The sequence below is a fragment of the Canis lupus genome, chromosome 20 (genome assembly GCF_011100685.1).
Source record: "Canis lupus familiaris isolate Mischka breed German Shepherd chromosome 20, alternate assembly UU_Cfam_GSD_1.0, whole genome shotgun sequence".
NCBI lineage: Eukaryota > Metazoa > Chordata > Mammalia > Carnivora > Canidae > Canis > Canis lupus.
In genome coordinates this window covers 5,799,993-5,823,352 of record NC_049241.1, presented here as the reverse complement: position 1 = coordinate 5,823,352, position 23,360 = coordinate 5,799,993, and the positions used below count along the sequence as shown (strand labels likewise).

Here is a 23,360-nt window from a genome sequence, read left to right as displayed (position 1 = left end):
TGCCCCTCTCTCTGTGTGTCTCTCATGAATAAATAAATAAAATCTTTAAACCCACCCCCTCCCCAAAAAAAGAGCTTACGAACCAGAGAGCATGTCTCCAACTGTGAAAGACCCAAGAGATTTGAGAAGCAGTAACCAAAATGGCTCCACCGTTAGGGGATGAGAGACCTGTTGCCCCTGTATTTCACGGAGAAGGGCACAGGGTATGCACACTGCCAGCTGCTTTCCCATGAGCACTGAGATCCCAGGACAAAAAGCTGGAGGTGCCATGCAAGCATCCCTGCCCACATTCCAGGGAATATGCCTGCTTTAGTCCCCTGGGCTCAGGACCCCAACTTTCCAAACATTCCTCTGGCCACAGCTCCTGAGCAAGAAATCACATCAGCTGTATCACAGGTGACATGAAAAAAACTCCAACTCAGTTTATTTCAAAAGGGCAGAGGTCAAGACAGGGAAATACTCAGAAACTGCATAGCTTTCCTGGGTACCTCTGCCCTCTGAGACACTGGATACTTTGGCTCTAGAGAGCTGGCTCCAGGCCATTCCACTGAAATGATTTCTTTTATCTGGCTCTCCATGCGCATGTGGCTCTGGGCTGCTAGCGGCACTGGCCACAGCCCCAGGATGTCCGGGTTCAACAACACCTGGGCCACTCTAGTCGATGTAGTAGACCTTGGGGGCATCGTAATAGGCACAGGTCATATAGTTCGTGTTCCCAATGGGCCACCAGTGGTGGGGGTGGTAGGTGGCTGAGTAGGCAGAGGGCTGCGGTTGGACACAACTGAAGAGTGCCAAGCTCCGGTCCACAGCCACAGTGGGCAAGTAGAGCTGCAGCTTGTCCAGGAGGTGACCCGGCCAGAAGACATTGGGGTGAGTTCGCTGTGTACCCCTGGGCCTCTTCACTTCCAGCTTCCTGGAAAAGAAGAAGACAGAAGTTTGTCCTGCCAGACTAGCCAGGGCCCCGACTCCTGCCCAGCAGAGCAAACGAGCTGTGGCCAGAGTGGAGGTGTAGCCCACTGCTAAGCACTTCATTCTACCTGGTAGGTTCTGTTATCCTGTCTACCTTGCCAATGAGGACCTGAAGGCCTAGAGAGGATAAGTCATTTCCCCAAGGCCACACAGCAAGCAAGTGGCAGGGCACAGGCTTGACTCCCAATCTGCTGCCTCTAAAACCCAAATTCTTAAGTGTACACCATCTCTGCTCTAGAGGCATTTTATTTTATTTTATTTTATTTTATTTATTTATTTTAAAGATTTATTTATTTATTTATTCAGAGAGAGTGAGAGAGAGGCAGAGACACAGGCAGAGGGAGAAGCAGGCTCCATGAAAGAAGCCCGACGTGGGACTCCATCCCGGGTCTCCAGGATCACACCCTGGGCTGCAGGCGGCGCTAAACCGCTGCGCCACCGGGGCTGCCCGGCATTTTCTTTTTTATTTATTTTTTAAAAGATTTTATTTATTTATTCATAAGAGACACACACAGAGAGAGGCAGAGACACAGGCAGAGGGAGACACAGGCTCCACGCAAGGAGCCCAACTCAGGACTCGATCCCAGGACCCCAGGATCATGCCCTGGGCCGAAGGCAGGTGCGAAACCGCTGAGCCACCCAGGGATCGCCCTCTAGAGGCACTTTAATGTGATGTTCAGAGTATAGCTTCTGGAGTCAGCATTGCTGGGTTCAAATCCCTGCTCCCCCACTTAATAGATGTGTGATTTTTTTTTTAAGATTTTATTTATTTATTCATGATAGTCACACAGAGAGAGACAGAGAGGCAGAGACACAGGCAGAGGGAGAAGCAGGCTCCATGCAGGGAGCCCGACGTGGGATTCGATCCCGGGTCTCCAGGATTGCGCCCCGGGCCAAAGGCAGGCGCCAAACCGCTGCGCCACCCAGGGATCCCTAGATGTGTGATTTTGAATGAGATAAGTAATTGTTTCTGTACCTCAGTTTCCTCTTCTGTAAAATGGGCATGCTAAGAGTAGCTCTATAGGGTTGCTGAGAGGATTTAAATGAGTTAAAACATGGAACAAACCACAGTAGAGTCTGCCTGGCACTCTAAGTAGTCTCTTGCTTCTCAGTTCCTGGGCATTGAGCCCTAGATCCTGTGCACCATGCAACACACAGAGTCCCAGGCACCTCCTCCAAAGTGAGGCTAGTCCTCCTCCCACCCATCCCCTGCCAGAGTTGGATGATTGCTACAAACCTGGTGAACTCCTCAAACTCCTTAAAGTGTATCTTCCTGATTTTCTTCAATGTTTTCCTAGTGGATAAGAGAGATGGGTATCTTGTTACGAGAGGGGAAATCCAAGTTAATGAGGCCTCAGATAGTACATGGGGTTGGACCTGTCTGGAAGAATTTCTAGAGAGCTGGCTCCAAAAGGAGAATTTCTTCTGCCTGGGGTGGGACCCTGACTCTGTCCTCTATGTTCCAGTGGGACACACAGTGGGCTTGGTCATCCAGGACTGAGCTCATAACCTGGCTGGCTGGATGGTGACTCTGGGCAGGTCACTTCTCTTTTCAGAGCCTCATGTTTCTTATTACCCAGAACAGAGATGTCCTAGGATAGTTGAGAAATGCTCAATAATCTGAATTGTTTGGGAGTCCCTGACTCCCCCTGCCCCTGCCAGGGCTGAATCCTGCTTTTGGAACAAGGGTGGTAAAAACTAACTCCCCAGATCTTGGGCCTGGCAGACGTCACTAATTGACCACAGACAGCACTCTTTCCCAGCAGGCCTGCATCTGGCTTCAGAACCTTTGATAACACAGTTCACATAGCAAGATAAAACAAATCTCCATCCCGACCCTTGGGGGCTGTGGCCTTTATCCTTTAGGGCTGTGGCCTACCTGAGCATGGATGAGAGTCCCTTTCTCAGGTTCCCACCCATTCCCTAGCTTCATGGAGCAGAAATGGGTGTAAGCCACCCAGGGGCTGGAAGGCAGTCACTAAGTGGTCAGAAAGGACCCTCTAGACCACCGCCTGCCTGGCTCATGCTTGGCTCTTCCTAACCAGGGTTGTGGCCAGGCCCATCTGCAGGCCTGTCCTTCAGTCAAGAGCATCCTGATGGGGCAGGGTAAAACAACAACCATCATTGCTCCCAAGGGCTAGCAGCCACACACCGTGCTAGGAAGTTATATACATTTCTCATCTAATCCTCACTGCGTGTGGTAGACGCTGGTGTGCTCATTTAACAGAAGAAGTGCTGAGGCTCAAACAGTAAAAGCATCTTGTCCATTTAACCCTGTTAAATCAGACAGCAGCCTGTCTGATTTCTGCTTGGCTCTGCTGCATCCTATCCCAGTTGTTCTGGCCACACTGCCCCAGTGGGCAACTGGCAGTGTTCCAGAATGTGGGGAGTTCCTTTCCCCTCCCTGCTGTGATCAGCTGGCCCCTCCTCATCCCACATTAGCCCCATCCCTCCTTGGGGAGGAGGCTGCTCATTCTCCAATCTGCAGTCACCAATAGATGCTGCCTCATAACCTGCCCATGGGTCACCTCCTTCCAAAGAAGGACATTTCCTTAGAGAGGACTCAGGTTGGTCTGAAGCTCAGAGACAGGCCCCAGTGCAGAGTTCTTTTGTCTGCCTAAGGGCTGCAAGCCCACCTCTTGCCAGAGAAGACAGGACAAAGAAGGGGCCCCACTGCCACCCCTGTCTTCTGTACAGCCCCTGACAGCTGCCCCATGATTTATGAAGGGGCCTCCCTATTTCTCAGAGGAGTCCCTCTTTTTAATCTCTTCTAGAGAACATGAGATCATGTAGGATGTGGTTGGGAGAGTAGCTGTATGGGGATGAGGCAAGGAGGCTGCTCCCCTCAGACATGTGCCAGGGGTGACACTGGAAATTGGCCAGTCCTTGGTGACCAGTTGGGTTGGACATTCTGGGCATGCTTGGACACAGGCATTGGCATAACACGACACCCCAGTATGCTACATCCCACCCCCAGAGCAGAGAAAGCAGCAGCAGGATAGAAGGCAAATGGCAGGAGAGATAGGGGGTCTGACACTCAGCTTGTCAGTCTTCTTAGCCCCAGCCTCGCTGAAGCCCTGGAGTTTGAGCAGGGCCAGATTTGGACTGAAGATCTTCAAGTCTGAGTAGTAGCCTCCCGGCTGTCGGATTGGGCGCACCTGGTCCTTCTGGAAAACGATCTTGTCCCCCGGGTACAGCAGGGCTGTAAGCAGCAAGAGAAGTGTGACCTGTCAGCCCAAGAAGACCCCTCTCTGCCCTGAGCCTTTGGGGCAGAGGGAAGCTTTTTTTTTTTTTATCAACATTTTTATTTGGAAAGATTTTTCTTATATACATTTCAATTTTATTTTTTAAAGATTTAATTTATTTATTCATGAGACACACACACACACACACACACACAGAGAGGCAGAGAGACAGGCAGAGGAAGGAGCAGGCTCCATGCAGGGAGCCCGACGCGGGACTCGATCCCAGGTCTCCAGGATCACACCCTGGACTGAAGACGTTAAACCGCTGAGCCACCGAGGCTGCTCTCTTATATACATTTTAAACATTTTATGTTTAAATGATTGTAGATTCACAGGAAGTTGCAAAAGGAGTGTTAGAGAGTCCCTTAGACTCTTCCCACAGTGTCCTCCAGTGGTGATGTGGCATAGAACCCCTGAGCAATGTCAGGAAGTGGTGGGGGGGGCACCATGCTGCTGTCTGGACTAGAGATGGGAGTTTGTTTATAACCAGGTCAGCCATGGCCTCAAGGCCTGGGTGCAGTTAGGATGGAGCAGAAGGGCCCACACCCCACTCCACAGGGGTGGTGCTGGTCAGGAGCACACAGGAGGGGAGTCACCCAAGACTTCACTAGGTGAACTTAGACCTAGTTCAGGGCAGTTTTCTCCTTGCCTAGAATCAGTCTCACAGATATCCTCAGGAGACTGCTTTAAGAAGTCTGAGCACAAAAAACACTGGGCAAGGGGCTCTCTCTTCCTGCAGCCACTGAGCAGTACTTGTGCCAAGATGGTAACACATGACTAGCTCATATTCTAATATTCTAGAAAAAGTAATGGAAAGTTACACTCCAGGTTATTAAAGCTGGATATCTGGGAGGAGGGCAGGGACTGTGCAGATAAGAAGGGAGAGGGAAGGTGGATATGCAACATCATCATTTTAAAAAGGCATACAGGTTTTTTTTTTAAAAACTACATTTAGGGCAGCCCGGGTGGCTCAGAGGTTTAGTGCTGCCTTCGGCCCAGGGCGTGATCCTGGAGACCTGGGATGGAGTCCCACATCAGATTCCTTGCATGGAGCCTGCTTCTCCCTCTGCCTGTGTCTCTGCCTCTCTCTGTGTGTCTCTCATGAATAAAGAAATAAAATCTTAAAAAAAAATTACATTTCAAGGGATGCCTGGGTGGCTCAGTGGTTGAGCATCTGCCTTTGACTCAGGGCATGATCCCGGGGTCCAGGATTGAGTCCCCCACATTGGGTCCTGCCGGCAGAGAGCTTGCTTCTCCCTCTGCTTGTGTCTTTGCCTCTTTCTCTCTGTGTCTCTCATGAATAAAAAATAAAATCTTAAAAAAAAACACCCTGCATTTAAAGGGTGTTTTATGCAATTTAATAATTTGCATAATGTTATTTACATAATAATTTGCATAAATGATTTTGTGTAAATGGAAATGAAAAAGGTCTGTGAAAGGACAATCTTTAAATATTAATGGTGTCAACTCAAGCGGGGGAGCATTTTTGTCTTTATGTTTTCAAAACAACTTAAGTGAGCAAGTATTATCTATAAAATGGGGGGGATTGCAGAGAAAAACAATAAAACTGTATTCACTGGGGAGAGAGAAGTGCCCCAAAGTTTTAGAACTCTGGCCATTGATCTTGACACCTGGATTCGGAACCCACCAAGCTCTAGTCTAGAACACAGACCCGGAAGTCCCAATGGAAGTCCCAATGTTGGAATTTATTTAGTCACAGCAAAGCAGGCCTCTGTCATAGAGACAGCCAATAGGTAGTGGCCAGGACAGTGGTCAGACATGGACTGGAGTTTTGTCCAACTAGAACCCACAGATGCTCCTGTGTTCCCAGGAGTGTGAGATCCTGCCAGCAGGTGAGGTTCACAGACTCAGGAACGCAAAAGCTAGCAGTGGAGGGAATCAGTAGTGGCTCAGTGTTCTGGTGGGCACAAAGGAGGCACATGCAGAGGCAAGACCGAACCCACAGCACAGTCCAGGGAGCATGGGTGGCAAGCCTGCCTGCCGTTAGCTGCAGCTCCACCACCAGCCAAGACGACACAACCAGGGAAGGTGAGGCTCCCCCAGGAAGAAGGAAGGAAGGATGATTTGGCAAAGAGTTAGTGTCCAGAGCTGCGGGATTTCCAGCCCAGGTGGGCAGCAAGTGGCCGCCCAAGTGAGGAGGTGCAGCATGCACAGGAGACAATGACCACTTAGGTTGGTTTGCCTATATTTCTGAAGGCTTTGGGCCACACGCTGTTGGGCAGACCTGTTACGGGCTGAATTGTATGTCCCCCTCCTGCCCCCTCACCCTGCTAAATTCATATATTGAAGCCCTAACCCTCCCTCCCCCAAAAACCTCAAATTTTGTATTTGGAGAGAGGACCTTTCAAGAGGTGATCAAGCTAAAATGAGGGTGGACTCAAATTTGATCTGACTGGTGTCCTTTTAAGAGGAGATTTGGACATCAGAGAGGCACACGGGGCATGAGGGCATCATAGAGGAGAAACCATGTGATGAGGCAGCAAGAACGTGGCCATCTTAGGAACCGAGGAGAGAGGCCTCAGGAGAAACCAGACCTGTCAGCACCTTGATCTTGGACTTCCAGCCTCCCAGAGAGTGAGAAGACAAATTTCTGTTGCTTAAACCACCTGTTCTGTGGCATTTTATAGTGGCAGCCCGAGCAAATTAATGCAAGAGCCCGGGTTCTATACATTGCACGCTTGTTTCCCTCTCTCTCCAGAAAAAGATGGAAAATAGTCAGTTGTGACTCGGGTGAGTCACACCACGTCTATGTCCCTCTGTCTCTGAAAGCCACACTTCTCAGTTTGACTACGGCTCCTTCCTATGAAGTTCCTATTGGGAAACCTCTGCCCTGGAGTACAGCTTGCTCTTCTGTGTTTTTATTTATTTTTATTTTAAAAAAAGATTTTATTTATTTATTCATGAGAGACAGAGAGACAGAAGCAGAGACACAGGCAGAGGAAGAAGCAGGCTCCCTGCAGGGAACCTGTTGTGAGACTCGATCCTAGGACCCGGGATCACAACCTGAGCCGAAGGCAGACGCTCAACCACTGAGCCAGCCAGGTGTCTCTCTTCTGTGTTTTTAAAGCACACAGAGGGACCTGCTTTTTACATTTATAAATTCACAAATTTGGGGGGCCAGCATTGCTGCGTGGTCACTGGGGGGCTTATGGGGCACGCCCCCATCCCTGTTTCTCAGAGGCACATGCTCTCCCCACACATGAGGAGGGTTCAGATCAGCTTGGATATATAGAAACACGATTGTCTGTCACACATGGGGTGAGACCAGTGTGGAAATCTCACGGCCTGGTCCTGTGGTTCAAGCAGAGAGCAAAGGGCCTCAGCAGAACTTGTCCCCTGGTGCACTCCTATGTCCATGTTGCAGAAGAACCAAGAAACAAACCTGACCTAGGGAAGTGGTTTTGGAAAGCCCAATACAGAGGTTATCACTTCTATCAAATATTCCTCTTTGAAATTGGATTGTTCCTCTTTTTTCTCTAAAGATTTTATTCATTTATTCATCACACACACACACACAGAGGCAGAGACACAGGCAGAGGGAGAAGCAGGCTCCATGCAGAAAGCCTGACATGGGACTTGATCCTGGGTCTCCAGGATACACCCTGGGCTGAAGGCGGCGCTAAACCGATGGGCCACGGGGGCTGCCCAGGATTGTTCCTTTTTGCTCAACTTCAGGACTCCTGTTTAGAAGGCCCAGTAAGCTCAGTTGGGGAACCCAGACCTCTAGGCCTGTGGGGACTATGTACCTCCAGGATTCTAGAAATCCCATCTATCAGCAAAACAGACTGGGCTGTTGCCCCTCTCCTCTCCTCTCCTCTCCTCTCCTCTCCTCTCCTCTCCTCTCCTCTCCTCTCCTCTCCTCTCCTCTCCTCTCCTCTCCTCTCCTCTCCTTCCTTCAATGGCCCCACCACAGGCCACAGCAGTTTAGCTGCATGCAAGTCAACTGGGGAAGGATAAACCTCAGGCAGATGCCACCCTTGCCTGGGTTCTGGGCCCTGTTGGCCACTTCCCAAGGGCCAGCTCCCAAAGTCCTTACCTTTCATGAGGACATCCTCCGTCAGCGGGATGCCGTAGTACTCACAGAGCTTGCAGCACTGCAGGTAGACCAGAAAGTTGTCCCTGCGGGACATGTTGATGAGCTCTTCCATCTCCCCTCGGATGGTGGACGGGAGGCAGTGCTCATCCAAGTGCTTATTCCCACTGCGCACCAAGCGGCACCGCTCCATGTACTGGATGGAGGGGATCTTGAGCTGCAAAGAGAATAGAGGTTGTTGGCACACACTTTCCCTTCACCTTGTCTTTTTCTTCCTGACCAGAAGGCAGATGTGCAGCCTCATCTCCCTCTCCCCCATGAGGGGAAATGGCAAAGAATGCAGGGTGGGACCAAAGCTCAGACCCTGAAGTCAGGGACTTGGGAGAAAAATCACACATGGTCAAGATTACACCTGAAGAGCACTTGAATGGTTAAGGCATGCAGTTCTGTGTGCACAGCCCCATACATGGATGTGCACACATCACTGTATCATGTGTACAGTAAGGTACAATGTGGATGCCCAATGAAATATTACATCCATGCGTTTGGCTGCACTGCAATTTAAATTAGTGTAGACATCTGTGCCTTTGAGGTGGAAGCCAAACACCAAGGATGGCAGAGCAAAGTAGAAGAGGCCTGGGCAATGTGTAGCCACTTTTGGCCTTCCTATTTATTTATTTACGAGGAAATACAAATCTATCTTTTTTGCAGCACCTAACACCAGAATCAGCAAGGTACAATTCACAGGCCACAGCACCTGTTTTTATAAAGAAAATTTTATTGGAACACAAAGGCACTCATTTGCTTAGTAGTTGCAGTCTGTGGCTGCTCTTGTGTGCCAGTTGCCACAGAAATGATAAAGCCCTGAAGTCTAAGATTTTTATTTATCCATTCATGAGAGACACACAGAAAGAGGCAGAGACATAGGCAGAGGGAGAAGCAGGCTGTCCTGGGGACCCCAATACAGGACTCGATTCCAGAACCCTGGAATCACAACCTGAGCTAAAGGCAGATGCTCAACCACTTCATCTGGGGGCCACCCAGGTGAAGCCCCAGAATCTAAACCATTTGTTGCCTGGCTCTTGACAGGCAAAGTTTGCTGATCCCTGCCCAAATATGTTGGGATTTTCTTCTTATGAAAGTGAATCAGATCTTAGTTGAAAGAGCACTTATAATGCCTAACATTTTATTATATATAAGTAAAATATTATATTTAATACATAATTGATATATTATTAAAACTTAATATAATATATTTCTATACTTATTCTATATAATAAAATACATATTTATATATGGTATAATATTAAGATTGTCTGCCGCCCTGAAGGGGGGTCTGTTTTGTTCTCTGCAACACCTAGAAGAGTGCCTGGCACATTGCTGTCTCTCAATAAATATTTGTTGGGTGAATTCATTCATGCCATCCATTCTTCCTTCACTGGTCATGTATTTCCGGAGTGCCCACTCAGTGGCAGGCCCTGGGCCTGGCACAGGGATTCCAGCTGTGGCGAAGACACGGCCCTCAGCCCTGGTCTCAGGATGCAAAGTAACAGTTAAAAAATGGGAGGAGGGGAACAAAATCTCATGATCTCATTTCATCTTCAGAGAAATCTCATGAGGTAGGTGTTGTTCTCATGATCGGATGAGGGAACACAGAGGTAAGGAAGCCTATTGCCGGGAGTTCCCCAGCCCCAAGGTGCAGTGGACTCGAACCCGATCCTGTCCAGACACCACGCCCCGTGCCCTTCCCGTTGGTCGGGGTACCTTGTGCTGCCGCTTCCTCTCGCGGTACCGCTTGCCAACATCCTCCATCTCCTCCAGAGTCAATGGCCGTGCCTCCATCTGGGTGTCAACCTCAGGCACAGTCAGCAGGTCCATCTTGGGAGGCTGTGGGGCGAAATCCACCTGCTTCTTGGCTGGACTCTGCGGGGAAATTCTGTGCTTGGTGGATCTGTGATCTGAAAGGAAGGAGAGACTGAGAGGAGGCCCAGCTCAGGAACCCACCGAGCAGTTAACTGATGTGACCACGCAGGTGCGGGCAACCCCTCTGCTCACTTCCCACACGGCCAGTCAGCGCAATCTGATTGCTTACCTATGGTAAGCCAAAGTTGGAGAACATACTCAGGAAGTAAGTCAAGTCTGCCTCTACCATGCTTGCTCCCAGGATGGGGAAGTGGAGGCATGCGGGTAGAGGGGATACATACATTCCCTTCCAGTTGACAGGGTGCTTCTTTGATGAGCTAAAGACCACTGCTTGTAGGTGTTGAACAAGATGTCTGTGGTGATGTTGTTCTGCTTTCCCAGAGAGCTGAGATAGATCACTATATCTTCTACTTCCTGGTTTTTCAGAGGGACTCCAACCTGAGGAGAGAAGAGAAGCCACCAAGGTGGGCAGGCTCCAATCCAAACATCCTGCCAGTATGGCCAAAGCCATACCAGCTGGCCCCACCTCTCCTTTCCTATCTAGTTTCTAGTTTCATCATTGCCATTCCCAGCTCACACCCAAGGCCCAAGGCCTCTGCTGCAGGAGCTCATAGCCCTTTCTAAGGCCTTGAACATACTCTGCACTTCCTCACCCTCTGCCTTTAGTTAGGCCTTTCCTTCTTCTATCTGAAGAACTCCTATCCCTCCTTGAAAACCCAATCCAGATAAGCCACCATCTTTGCAGAGCCTGCTACTTCTTCCTTCTGGACCACCAACCCCACTCCATAGCAATGTCAATGACAGTTTTCCCAAACTGGATTGGAAAAAGGATTTCACATCTACCATCCTTGTCCATGAGAAACACATAAGCCTCCCTTAACTGAAGTAAGACAGGATCAGAAATACATGTTACTCTTTGAAGGACCATGAGCATCTTTGTAGGAGGATAATGCTTGCCAGCAATACCAAATATTCAAGAAGAAGAGTTTTTTTTTTTTTTTAAACACTTTTAAAAGAGAGAGGCAGAGATACAGGCAGAGGGAAAAGCAGATTCCCCACAGGGAGCCCGATGCAGGACTCGATCCCAGGACCCCAGGATCACACCCTGAGCCAAGGGCAGACACTCAACCACTGAGCCACCCAGGTGTCCCAAGAAGAGTTTTAAAGGAAATATAATTTTGTTCTGTAGCTTCTTTAGACCGCAGTCATCATTCATTGAGCTTTCCTTAAAGAGGGTCAGAACTCTCCTGCTATGAAAGGGCTTAATGTTTTGTCTTTTTGGTTATGACGATTAAAAACCCCTTATTGTTTTTTTAAATGTTTTGAAATGTTTATATAAGTACATGTCACAAAACAATAGTGTGCAAACCGGTGATGATTTAAAACCATAAAAGAGGGGGATCCCCTCTTTAGGGTGGCTCAGCAGTTTAGCGCCTGCTTTCGACCCGGGGCGCAATCCTGGAGACCCCGGGATCGAGTCCCACGTTGGGCTCCCTGGATGGAACCTGCTTCTCTCTCTGCCTGTGTCTCCGCCTCTCTCTGTGTGTGTCTCTCATAGATAAATAAATAAATAAAATCTTTTTTTTTTTTATAAATTTTTTTTAAATTTTTATTTATTTATGATAGTCACAGAGAGAGAGAGAGGCGCAGAGACACAGGCAGAGGGAGAAGCAGGCTCCATGCACCGGGAGCCCGACGTGGGATTAGATCCCGGGTCTCCAGGATCACGCCCCGGGCCAAAGACAGGCGCCAAACCGCTGCGCCACCCAGGGATCCCAATAAATAAATCTTTAAAAAAATATTCTAAAACCGTAAAAGATGTAACAGTCCGCTTCCTAAAGTGTTCTGTAAAGGTAATTTGTATTCAAAGTATATAAAAGCTTAATTCATCCAGGCCAGAGGTCAGCAAACTTTTTTCTTTTTTTTTTAAGATTTTATTTAAAAAAAAAAAGATTTTATTTTATTTAATCATGAGAGATACAGAGCAGGAGAGAGAGAGAGGCAGAGACACAGGCAGAGGGAGAAGCAGGCTCCATGCAGGGAGCCTGAAGTGGGACTCGATCCCGGATCTCCAGGATAACGCCCTGGGCTGCAGGCGGCGCTAAACCGCTGTGCCACCCGGGCTGCCCAGCAAACTTTTTTCCACAAAGGGCCAGATGGTAAATATTTCAGGCTCCATGAACCATACGATCTCCGTCATAACTACTCAACTCTGCCATTGTAGCATGAAAGCAGCCATGACAATACATACAAATGAGTGTAGCTGCAGTCCAATAAAACTTTACTTACAACAACAGAGGCTGACTGGATCTGACTTCTGGGCCATAGGTAGCAGACCCCCTACTAGACCAATAGAACTTTCTGCACTGATAGGAATGTTCAATATCTGTGATCCAATAGAAGGAACTGCTCACCACGGGTGACTACTGAGCACTTGAAACATGGTTGGTGCAACTGAGGAACTGGATTTTTGAATTTTATTTATTTATAATTATTTAATATTTTTGGATAGCCAGTGAAAGTGTGGCCCGTAGAGTAGTGCCATAGACATCGCTGGGAGCTTGTTAGAATGCAGCAGAGAGGTACTCAGTCAGAAGTTGAGGTCAGAACAAGACCTCTAAGTGATCATATGCCAGTGACAGTTGGAGAAGGTCTTGAAGTTTCTAGAGGCAGGATTGAAGGCCCAGCAATCTCTGTGCTCAGTTCTGGGGTCCAATGGGCAAGACAGTGATTCCTTATGCAGCCGACTGCTTATGGTTATGGGGTTTGCTCTGTAGACTTTTCACTCAGGTAAGGGCTTTTGAGGTCAGATGCATGCAGAGGTGGTTTTAGGGGTCTGATATGGCCACAAGTTATGCCACATTTTCCAAACTGGCTTTACAAGTAATAAGGCTGAGTGTGCTTGGGTGGGTCAGCCAGTTAAGCATCTGCCTTTGGCTCGGGTCATGATCTCAGGGTCCTGGTATGGAACCCTGCATTGGGCTTCCTGCTCAGAGGGGAGTCTGCTTTTCCCTCTCCTGCTGACCTTCACTATCTGTCACTGCCCTTCACTCTCACTCTTACTCTCTTTCTCTCTCTCAATTTCTCTGTCTCTGTCTTGCTCTGCTCCATCTCTCCCAAATAAATAAATAAAATCTTAAAAAAAAAAAAAAAAACAAAGCAAACAAGTAACAAAGCCAACGGTTTGAGTTCCCTACACCTACTTTTCAGCTGGTCCAGGACTTGGGTGGAGGCAGCAGTGGGGGCAGGTGCATGGACATCTTCCCCAACTCAGGCCCAGCCCAGAGGGAGCATGGGAGGCACTTACCGCCTTCAGAGCCACAATGAACTCCTCCCTAGAGATCCTCTGGCTCTCGCTCCTGTCCCCCTTGCTAAATAACTCCAGGATCTTGATCTTCCGGCTGTGCAGGTAGGAGTACAAGGCTGACAAGGCAGAGGGCTTGGGTAGTCGGAGCTGGGGCACAAGTCGGCGGGAAGGCCGGTGGCTCTTCTGCAAGAGGCAAGAGAGGGGCGCAGAGGGGAGAATTCAGGGGAGACAGGGCCGCTGGCAGGGGGTGCCTGGAGTTAGACCAAACAGGGAGAAGGGAGGGCTGAGCTGCTCCACAGGGACAGTAAAACGGAGTGCAAGGAGCATTGGATTCAGGGCAATTGCATTTCGCCAGGGATACTTTGCATCTCTGGCCCTACACATTCCCATCAGATACAAGAAGGTTGGACATTATGAGAGCTAACATTTCATTCCTACCCATATCTCTCCTGTTAGGCAAGCCAGGGTTATATTCCCACTGGGATCTCAGTGCACCAAACACATGCCTCTGTCTGGAGCCACATGGGCTCTCTGATCTTCCCACCTCCCAGCCTTTGCTCCTGCTGGGCTTCCTGCCCAGAATACCTTTCCTTCCTTCTCTACCTGTCCAAATCCTAGTCTTTCTTTAATTCCAGGTTAATTGGGGATATTTCAGAATAATGCTCTCTTACCTTGGTGCAGCACCTGACAGCTTACAAAGGGCTTTTCTGTTCCCTAGTTTATAGATCTGTGTTTGGGATTAATTGCCTTTAGAAAACTGGTCTTCAAACTGATATGTCTGCCTCCCCTATTAACATGTGAACATCTTGAAAGCAAGAAGATGCCTTATTTAAATACACACCCTTACCCCTCCTACCCCTCCCATGGTATGCCTACTGAGAAAGCACCTACAGCTCTAGGCAGATAGGCGGTCATTGTCTGTTAAACAGATGAATGATGCTTTAAATTAGGTATTAGGTATGGCTTCCCCTTTTTACAAATGAGAAAACAGGTTCAGAGAAGTGAAGTGATGTGTCCAGGGGCACACAACGCTTATGCAGTAGGGCTGGATTTCTAACCCAAGTCCAGGGCTTATTCATAGACACTGCTGCTGTTAGGAAGGGTGTGAAATATGGGTTTTACCTATGAAATATGGGTTTGGACTCTGATTACACCAAGCACTGACTCTGACATCAGTGAGATGGCAGTAGTAATCAAAATGGCAAACAATATCGAGTGCTCTCTCTATGGCTGGCACTGTCCAAGGTACTTTATATAAATTCATCAATTTAGACAACACAGCAACCCTAGGAAGTAGGTACAACGGTTATTTCCATTTAATAGATTGGGAAACTAAGGCCCAGATCATAGAGCTTGGAAGTAGCAGAGCTAGGTTTAAACCCAAGTTATCTGACCTCTTATCCCACTTCATCCGAATGGGGAGAAATTTCAAATGTTCACATAACAAGGAAATGTCACAGAGAGCAAGCACTGGGGGATGAGGGCTCTGATACTGACTTCCATTGACTACCTCTATGGGTCTGAACAATTGATGGGCCTCACTGAGCTTCTGTATTTATAAAAGAGAGTTCTTCCTTTTTCTTCCAACCTCAAAACTGTGATTCTCCCAGTAGCTCTAGGAGCACCAGCTTGGCATGTATAGGCCCTCAACAGATACGTGTCTTGAACAAATGAATGAACAATGAGTATTTTAAAATGCCCCATAGATGAAATGCCAGGAAGGATCCCTCCTAGGGTGGTCTTAAGATATGGTTGCAAATTCTTCAACTCCTTCCTTCTGAGATAGAGTCTGATTCCCCTCCCTTGAGTGTGGACAGTACTTAATGAATGGCTTCTGACAAATAGAATATGGTAAAAGTGATCATGTGATTCTCTTAAAACTAAGATTTCCTGAGATGAGGTCACAAAAAGGCATTTCAGCTCTCTACCTTTCTCTGTCCGTTGGACCATTCACTCTGGGAGACTCTGCCTGCTGTGTGGTGAGGCTGTTCAACAATCCTATGGAGAAGTCCTTGTGGCCAGGAACTGAGGTCCCCCTGCCAACAGCCGCGTAAGTGAGCTAGTCTGGAAGCAGATCTTCCTGCCTCAGTCAAGCTTTCAGAGGTCTGTGGTGCATGCCAGCAACTTGAGATGAAACACTTAGCCAGAGAAACCAGTGAAGCTCCTCCTAGATTCCCAACTCTCAGAAACCATGGGATAATAAACATTTGTGGCTTTAATGCCTGGGGGCATTTGTTATGCAGCAACAAATAACCAATACGCTTACCTTTTGGGACTTCTCTATGTTTTTCTTTGAAATGGGGTGAATGATCCCTACCCTGCCTAGTCTGAGGGAATGAAATGACAGTATGCCCCTAACGCCTTCAGTGTCTTCATCAGCAAATGGGGCTGCTTACCTTGGTGGCTCTGGTAGGAGTTAGATGGGCCACCAACTGGGCCTCATGCTCCTTCTGGATCATGTATAAGACCTTGGCCTCTGAAGGGGTGAGGCAGGGCTTGTTCTGCAGCCACCTCTTTATGTTGCCAAATGACTCCAGATTCTTCCGAAGCTTCAACCTTTGGCTGAGCCAGGTCTTCGCATCCTCTGGCTGCCCTTGGATGTCCCCAGTTCCCAGGGCTTTGAAGCTGGAGATTGGCTGTGGGGGGGTCTGGGGTTGGGCCATGACATTGATGGGTATCGGATCCTCTTTTTGAGGCAAGATGATGATCCGCCGGCGGCTCTGAGGCAGGTGGAAGTCCTTCTGCTTGAACTGCTTGAAGCAGTGAGCAATGACCAGTTCAGGATCGAAGATGGGGTCCTTGGTGGCATTTTCATCATCACTGGAGGTCTTAGAATGGCAGAGCTCTTGGGGGTGGGGATAGTGTTAAGAGGTGAATTTCTTTCAGGAAGAGGACTAACAGAGTCAGTAAAAGAAAAATTCTACAGCACCAGGCTGGGTGACAGGACATCTGGGTTCCAGGCATGGCTTTCTCATTGTTTGCTATAATATGATTGCATATTCCTGATAGGCAGGCACTATGCTAAGCGCTTTATGTCCTTTTTCTTATTTGATGTTATGCCTCCCCACCCCAACCCCACCCCAGTACTCCTTATTGGCAATCAGAATGATCTTTTTAAAATTTTTTTTATTTATTTGAGAAAGAGAAAAAGAGAGAGAGAATGAGTAGGGAGAGGGGCAGAAGGCGAGGGAGAGAGAGAATCTTAAGTAGGCTCCACGCCCAGTGTGAGCCCCACATGGGGCTCAGTCTCACAACCCTGAGGTCATGATCTGAGCCGAAGCCAAGAGTTGGACACTTAATGGACTGAGCCACCCAGGCACCACCAGAAGGATCTTTTAAAATTGCCATTCTGAGGGGATGCCTGGGTGGCTCAGTGGTTGAGCATCTGCCTTTGGCTCAAGTCAAGATCCCAGGGTCCTGGGATCCAGTCCCACATCAGGCACTCCGTGTGTGGAGCCTGCTTCTCCCTCTGCCTATGTCTCCGCCTCTCTCTCTGTGCCTCTCATGAATAAATAAAATCTTTTTTAAAAATGTCATTTTGGGGGCATCTGGGTGGCTCAGTTGGTTAGGCGCCTGACTTCTGCTCAGATCACAATCTTGGGGTCTGAGTGGCTCAGCAGAGAGTCTGCTTCTCCCTCTCCCTCTGCCCCCTACCCCCACTCATGCATGCTCTCTCTCTCTCTCAAATAAATAAATCTTTTTAAAAAATGCCACTGTGATTTGGTTTGATCATTGAGCATATGATGACTTGCTTCATGGCTGTATCTTGGGCAAGTTACTTAGCATGTCTGTCTCAATTCTTCATGATAAAATGGGAAGAAAGAGGGTACCTACTGTACTGAAGTGGTGGAGATGGTTAGAATCAGTCCATTTTAAAGGTGCTTTGTTCATAGTAAGTACACAGGGTTTTTTTTTTTTTAATGTACTTATCCTTCACCTGTTTTGAAATCCTTCTATGACTTTCAAAGTAAAGTCTCATAACCCTGCTCTGCCAACCCTTCCCACCTCATCACTTGCCTATCTTTCCTGACTATATCCCAGATGCTTTGACCTTCTCTTAGTGATCCCTGAATGGTCCAAGCTCCATCCTGCCTAAGGATTTTGCATGTGTTGTTCCATCTGCTGGAAATGCTCCCTCCCCCATCCATCCCCTCCTTATTCCTCATCCTTAGACCACATGCTACCTCTCCAGCTCCCAAGCTCTGTTATGTCCTCATGTTATCTCTGCATAATACAACCTATACTTTTCCTTTGGACCACTTATCACAGGTATGTAAAATAGATGGCCCTTGTGCCTAATGAGGCTTGGGGTCCTTTGTTTTGTTTGACATATTCCTTAAAAATTTCCAGTTTGAGTTACTTTAGGCTGGGGCATGTCCTCTCCAGTCTGCCATAACCCCCACCATTCTCTATTGTCTCACATGCAGATGAGTTCACTTATTAAGTGCGTGCTTCAACCAGACATTTGTGTTTGAAATTCCTGGTGCAATTGCTTGGTTGTTTAGTTTTTCAATAGACTATGGACTGGGACCCCATCTCTCGTGTTCCCTGTTGAAGCCCCAGCACCTCTACCTGCCAACATATAGAGGGAGCTCAGGAATTATTTGGTGAATGAGTGGATGTCAAATGGGCAGATGTAATAGCTCTATAATTATATCATTTTACAGACTAAGGCCCAGAGAGGCTCAAGGTCACACAGTTGATTAGCAGCAGAGCTAGAGTAGAGCAAATGAATAACAGATATGTTCTAAAATTCAGAAGGGATATAGCATTATTATTAAAAATATTATCACCATATTTTCCTTCTAAAACCCAAACTCCCCTGCTTTAAAACCCTTTCATTGCCTCCAAAATAAGATTCAATCTCCTTAACCTAGCTCCACCTGACCATCCACCTCTGCCAGCCCCTCTAATGGGCTCCTTCTCTTGTTCCTTCTGGACTCACCCTGTCTTTGTGCCACAGACTGAGCTGACTATGGTTCCTTGGTTCCCCCTTGTCCTGCCCACATGCCGTTTCCTTTATCTGGAATGCTCTTCGAGACTTAGGTTAGGCATCACCATTCCCTGAATCCTTCCCCTGCCATGCCCTCTCTGGGTTCTCACAGTGCCCATACTCATCCCCATCATAGCATTTACCATATTTTTCTGGATGAAGATGCTTTCTGAGTCTTTCTCTCCCAACAGTCTGTAAGTTTTCCAATGGTAAGGAATGTGTCTTAGTTCCTATGTATCCATGGTGCCTAGCCTGGCACAAAGTGAACATGCAGGACATTTGTTAAGTCTCCTTACAATGCCCATGTGTTTCTTTCATGGTCAGGAAATAGTGGGTCTACATCAATGTGAACAGAGGTGAGTGCTTCTTAGCACTGATTTATCATTTCTTTGAGGACAAGATGCTACAACTGAGAATGTAGCCATTCATCAAACCAGCATTCACTGAGAATCATCCAGTACTTGGCATGGCCAGGTGCAGATCCAAATGAGGCTGGACGCCCAACCACAGTGTGCAGGCATGGGACAAGGTGGGGTAACCAGAAGGGTAACCAGATGCTTTCAGTTGGGGGACAAATGCTGATGGAGGGACCCAGAAGGTCATCATGAAGGAGGAGGCATTGGCTTGTGCCTTCAAGAATAAGCCAGATTTCAAGGGGTGGAGGGGCCTGTGTGGGGAATGGTCAGGAGTAGGGTTTGGGGATTTTAGGGTTACTAAATAGTTCTGTAAGTTGGAAGCACGTTGTATATGAAGGAGGAGGTTAATGGGAAGTAAAGTTGGAATCATCTTGGATGCCAGATTAAGGAGTTTAAACTTTATCATGCCGACTATGGGAACATACTCAAAATATGCGACTTCCTGGCCTTGTCACTGCCACTTGTGCCCTCCTTAGACTCCCAAATTCATGATCTTCCCTTAGCCAGAAGAATGACTCCCCCTGAAACCCTTAAATGACTTCACTGAAATGGCTCCTCAGTGTCCTTAGAATAAACAATGGCCTACACCAGTCTATATACTTCAGCCCTGCTCCTACTTCTCCTTGATCTCCCCCCACCTCTCTGCCCCTTATTCACTTTGCTCCAGCTGTGCAGGTCTGCTCTCTCTTTGTCCAACTCTCCTAGCTCCATCCCAACTTGGTTTTGGCATTTGCTGTGCCCTCAGAAGGTCATGGGATTCCCCAAGATATTCACCATATAGTTCTTAGCCCAAGTGCACTCCCCTCAAAGTCACCCTGACTACTCTATCAAAGGTCACATGCCCACCACACCATGGAACTTCCATTCTAGTGATCTTTGGGGTCTTGTGTCCATTGATAGGAAAGATAGATGGGCTCTTACAATGAAAGAGATCACCACATAGTTGTGGGTAGAGACTGTAAAAATGTCCCCAAGGGATTGTGAGGACAGCTTTCAGAGGCTAGCTAGTCCTGTTGCCTCCCTAGGTCAGAGAACTCTTTCTGCAATGACCCTGGCAGGTTTTGCCTCCACTGGCACACACCTCTGGTGACAGGGAGTTCTCTACTTTACCTTCTGGATGCCTAATTCTGATTGCTAGAAAAGGCTTCCTTATATTGACCCAAAATTTGTTTTCCTGGAATTTCTACCCCTTGGTCCTAATTCTCCCCATTGGTGCCCCAGAGAACACATTTGTTCCCTCTTTTTGGGACAGCCCTTCAGGTATCTGGAGACGATTCAATGCTCTCAAAATTGTTTGTCTTAGCTCTGATTCAAATCTCTCCCAAAGTTCCATCCTACTTCTCTAGCCACTTGCTATTTGGCTCCTCTTTTCCTGCCTACCCCTTAAAATTGGTGCCTTCCAGGGTTACACCTGGGCTTGCTTGCTTTTTTCTTTCTCCTTCCTTCCTTCCTTCCTTCCTTCCTTCCTTCCTTCCTTCCTTCCTTCCTTCCTTCCTTCCTTCCTTCCTTCCTTCCTTCTTTCCCCCAAACAATCTCTCTTCTACTCTCATGTTTCTGTGGCCTTCTATATGCTGAGGACACCTGTACCAATATTTATGACTTGAAATTAGCTCTAACTTTCTACATATATTTGCTCCTAAAGGCTCTCCACTCAGATGGCCTACAAATATCTCAGACTCAACCAACTAAGACTACACTGGTCTCCATGTCCCATCTCCACTGAATTTGTTCCTCCTGTTAGGTTCCTCATCTCTGTGAAAGGTAACTCCATCTCTGGGTCACCCTAGCTATCAACCTGAGCATCATCTTTGATTGTTCTTTCCGTGTTCCCTGTCAACCAGCCCCTACATCCCTCTGGTCCCCTCTAGCCTGGCCACTGTCCCTCACCTCTCAGTATCTTTGGTCTGGACATTTCGGACAGCCCCAGATCTCATCATTCTGTGCTTCCAGCATTCCAAGTCTGCCAATTCAGTCTGCATTCGCTGATGCTCCCAATCCAATAATGCCATTCCCAGTGGCTCCTCCATCTCCTGGCTCACAAGATCTTCCACAATCTCCTCCCTTCTGACCTTTCTCACCTCTCATCCCCAGCAATACTCAAACTACCAGCGGTTTCCTTAAGACACCATATGTCTGAGCCTCTCTGCATGTGGTTCTGTTAGCCTGGAACACCTTTCCTCTCCCTTTTGGCATGGAGAACTCCTTCTACCCTTAAATGCCAGTATAAAGATCTCTTCCAGACCTCGGAACTGTTCATCCCCACCCTCTACATCTAGCAGATCTCCTAGTTTTGGGTGTCAGCCCCAGATCTGGCATCCACCCCTTCTTCTGTAATTATCCATTTATCTGCCTGCCCTTTACCTCTGAAGTTGGAGGGCTTTGCAGCAGAGGGCTATCGTGTAAGGTTTGAAGACTGATGGTTTTCTCCATGATTCTTCTCCAGTACCCAACACATTAATATCCAATGGAGAAATGGGGCAGAGGCCGGGCCAGAGAATGTGGATGTCTTTCCCTGGGCACAAGGGTTGGGCCTCTTATTTCAGACCAAGGCAACTTGGCCCACTCCTCCAGCCTGGGCATGGAAATCTGACAAATGTGCACGACCTGCCCCCCTGACTCCCTGATAACCTCTCACCCAGAGTGGGGACGGCACAATGAGGTATTCATTCCCGTCCTTGCCCTCGCCCCACTTGCACGCGTCTGCAAGGTACTGCTTCCCCGGGGCTTACCGAGCAGCGGCAGGAACAGAGCCTCATACGTTTCATAGGAATCGTAGTCCATGCTCACAACGTGGGGAGCAGGTGCTGAAGAGCGTGCGTGAATGTGTGTGCGTGTGTGTTTGTGCTTGCTTGCGCTGGCGTATCGGGGTACCAAAAAACAAATTCCAAATTCCGCAGGAAGACTCAAATGGCAAGCTTGGAAACAGCTGTTGCCAAGACTACAGACGCTCTGCGCTGATTGGCTGAGCGCTGCCACGCTCTCATTGTCCGAGGGAGGGGGAGGGTTGAGGGACGGACCCTCCCACTTCTAAACGCCGCGTAACCCTGCTCCTTTTGTGGGTCTGGGGAGGCAGTCGGAGCCGTGCAGAATTCCTGGCTTGGCGAAAGACAGGATTTCTTAGTATGGCCCAGTAGTCCCCGAATCTGGAGTAATAAATCCCTGGTTTTCCTGAAAACTGTAGGATCTTCAGCCGGTCTCCACATCTTTCATTTTCATCCAAGAAACAACCTCGGCCTCCTCCTCTTGGGTTGTAGGAACCCAAGAGTTTTGGCCAAATAGAGGCAGTATGCTTTGCCCCCTAATGACAGGGTGCTATGGTTTGGAAATACAGAACCTGATAACAAGAATATTAATAATATACACTTGAGATGCCCATCAACCGATAAATGGATAAACAAAATGTGCTCTGTCCACACCATGGAATGTCATAAAAAAGAGTGAAGTACTGATGCATGCTACCACACAGATGAACCTTAAAAACGTTAAGCGAAAGAAGCCAGACACAAAAGATATGCCCAGAATAGGCAAATCTATAGACATAGAGAGCAGATTGCTAATTGCCAGGGGCTGGAGAGAGGTGAGTCGTGTGGCTTTGGGTTTGACTGCTAACATGCATGGGGTTTCTCAACGTGTTGGAAATGTTTTAGAGTTAGTGATGTTGGCTGCAGAACATTGTGAGTGTACTAAAAACCATTTAGTTGTATACTTTAAACACGATTGAATGATGAATTTTACATTGTGAATTTTGTCCCAATAAGCGAAGTTTAAAAAACAGGCACTTGAGTGCTCACTCTGCATAAGGTACCACCCTTCACTGAATTGTATTATCTTTGTGTCCTTCCCCAGAATGGAGCTTTGCATTTAGTAAATAATATTTTGAGGATTGTTAAATAAAGACATAATGGGATGTTATAAAGTGGATGTTTGCCTTGAGGGGGGATGTGGCCAGTTTTCCCATTCTCTGGTCAAAATCCATTCTCTCTCTAAAAACAAACTAGTTCATGAAAGTGGAAACAACCAACTAGCCCCACTGTACACTCCACCCTACAACAAAGGTAGTTTCCCTAACAACTTGTTTTTCATTTATTCAGTCAATTTAATTTTCCAATTATACCCTAAAATGGCAATTGGTACTTGAGACTTAACTTGGGATTTCTTGTTATTGTTTGGTGAGTTCTTTCTAAGATAAATGTTTCAGTATTTGAGCTACATTACAGTACCTCTATTAAAAATGGCACAAGGGGCGCCTGGGTGGCTCAGTCAGTTAAGTGTCTGCCTTTGCCTCAGGTCAAGATCTGGAGGTCTCAGGATATAGCCCCACATTGGGCTCCCTGCTCAGTGGGGTGCCTGCTTCTCCTTCTCCCTCTGCCCCTCCCACTCATTTGTGTTCTCTCTCAAATAAATGAATAAAATCTTAAAAAAAAAAAAAGGGGGGGGGCACAATACTTAAAAT

The 23,360-nt window shown here is 47.7% G+C and overlaps 1 protein-coding gene across 3 annotated transcripts; it reads right to left on the bottom strand.

The window, feature by feature from the left end:
- Positions 1-397: 397 nt before the first annotated feature.
- On the bottom strand, positions 398-21,822 carry RPL32 (ribosomal protein L32). 3 transcript variants are annotated; one of them, XM_038565602.1, is made up of 9 exons: positions 21,637-21,822; positions 15,895-16,343; positions 13,499-13,681; positions 10,473-10,629; positions 10,033-10,226; positions 8,272-8,485; positions 4,012-4,171; positions 2,207-2,263; positions 398-913 (listed from the first exon to the last, which is right to left on the bottom strand). In XM_038565602.1, exons 1-9 carry the CDS (start codon positions 21,686-21,688, stop codon positions 655-657), a joined length of 1,725 nt encoding a protein of 574 aa, XP_038421530.1. In that variant the 5' UTR covers positions 21,689-21,822; the 3' UTR covers positions 398-654. The 3 variants fall into 3 exon arrangements, with proteins under 3 accessions (XP_038421530.1, XP_038421531.1, XP_038421529.1); XM_038565603.1 differs by lacking the exon at positions 21,637-21,822 and adding an exon at positions 21,269-21,503; XM_038565601.1 differs by lacking the exon at positions 21,637-21,822 and adding an exon at positions 18,635-18,776.
- Between the last annotated feature and the right edge of the window lie 1,538 nt (positions 21,823-23,360).

Excerpts from the sequence above, each read along its gene's own strand:
- RPL32 (XM_038565601.1), bottom strand. The coding sequence starts at position 18,770 with ATGTCCTGCATGTTCACTTTGTGCCAGGCTAGGCACCATGGATACATA. Across the intron at positions 16,344-18,634 it reads TCTTCATCCAGAAAAATATG|AGCTCTGCCATTCTAAGACC; the intron begins GTAAATGCTATG and ends CCCACCCCCAAG. Across the intron at positions 13,682-15,894 it reads CTCCTACCAGAGCCACCAAG|AAGAGCCACCGGCCTTCCCG; the intron begins GTAAGCAGCCCC and ends TGCCTCTTGCAG.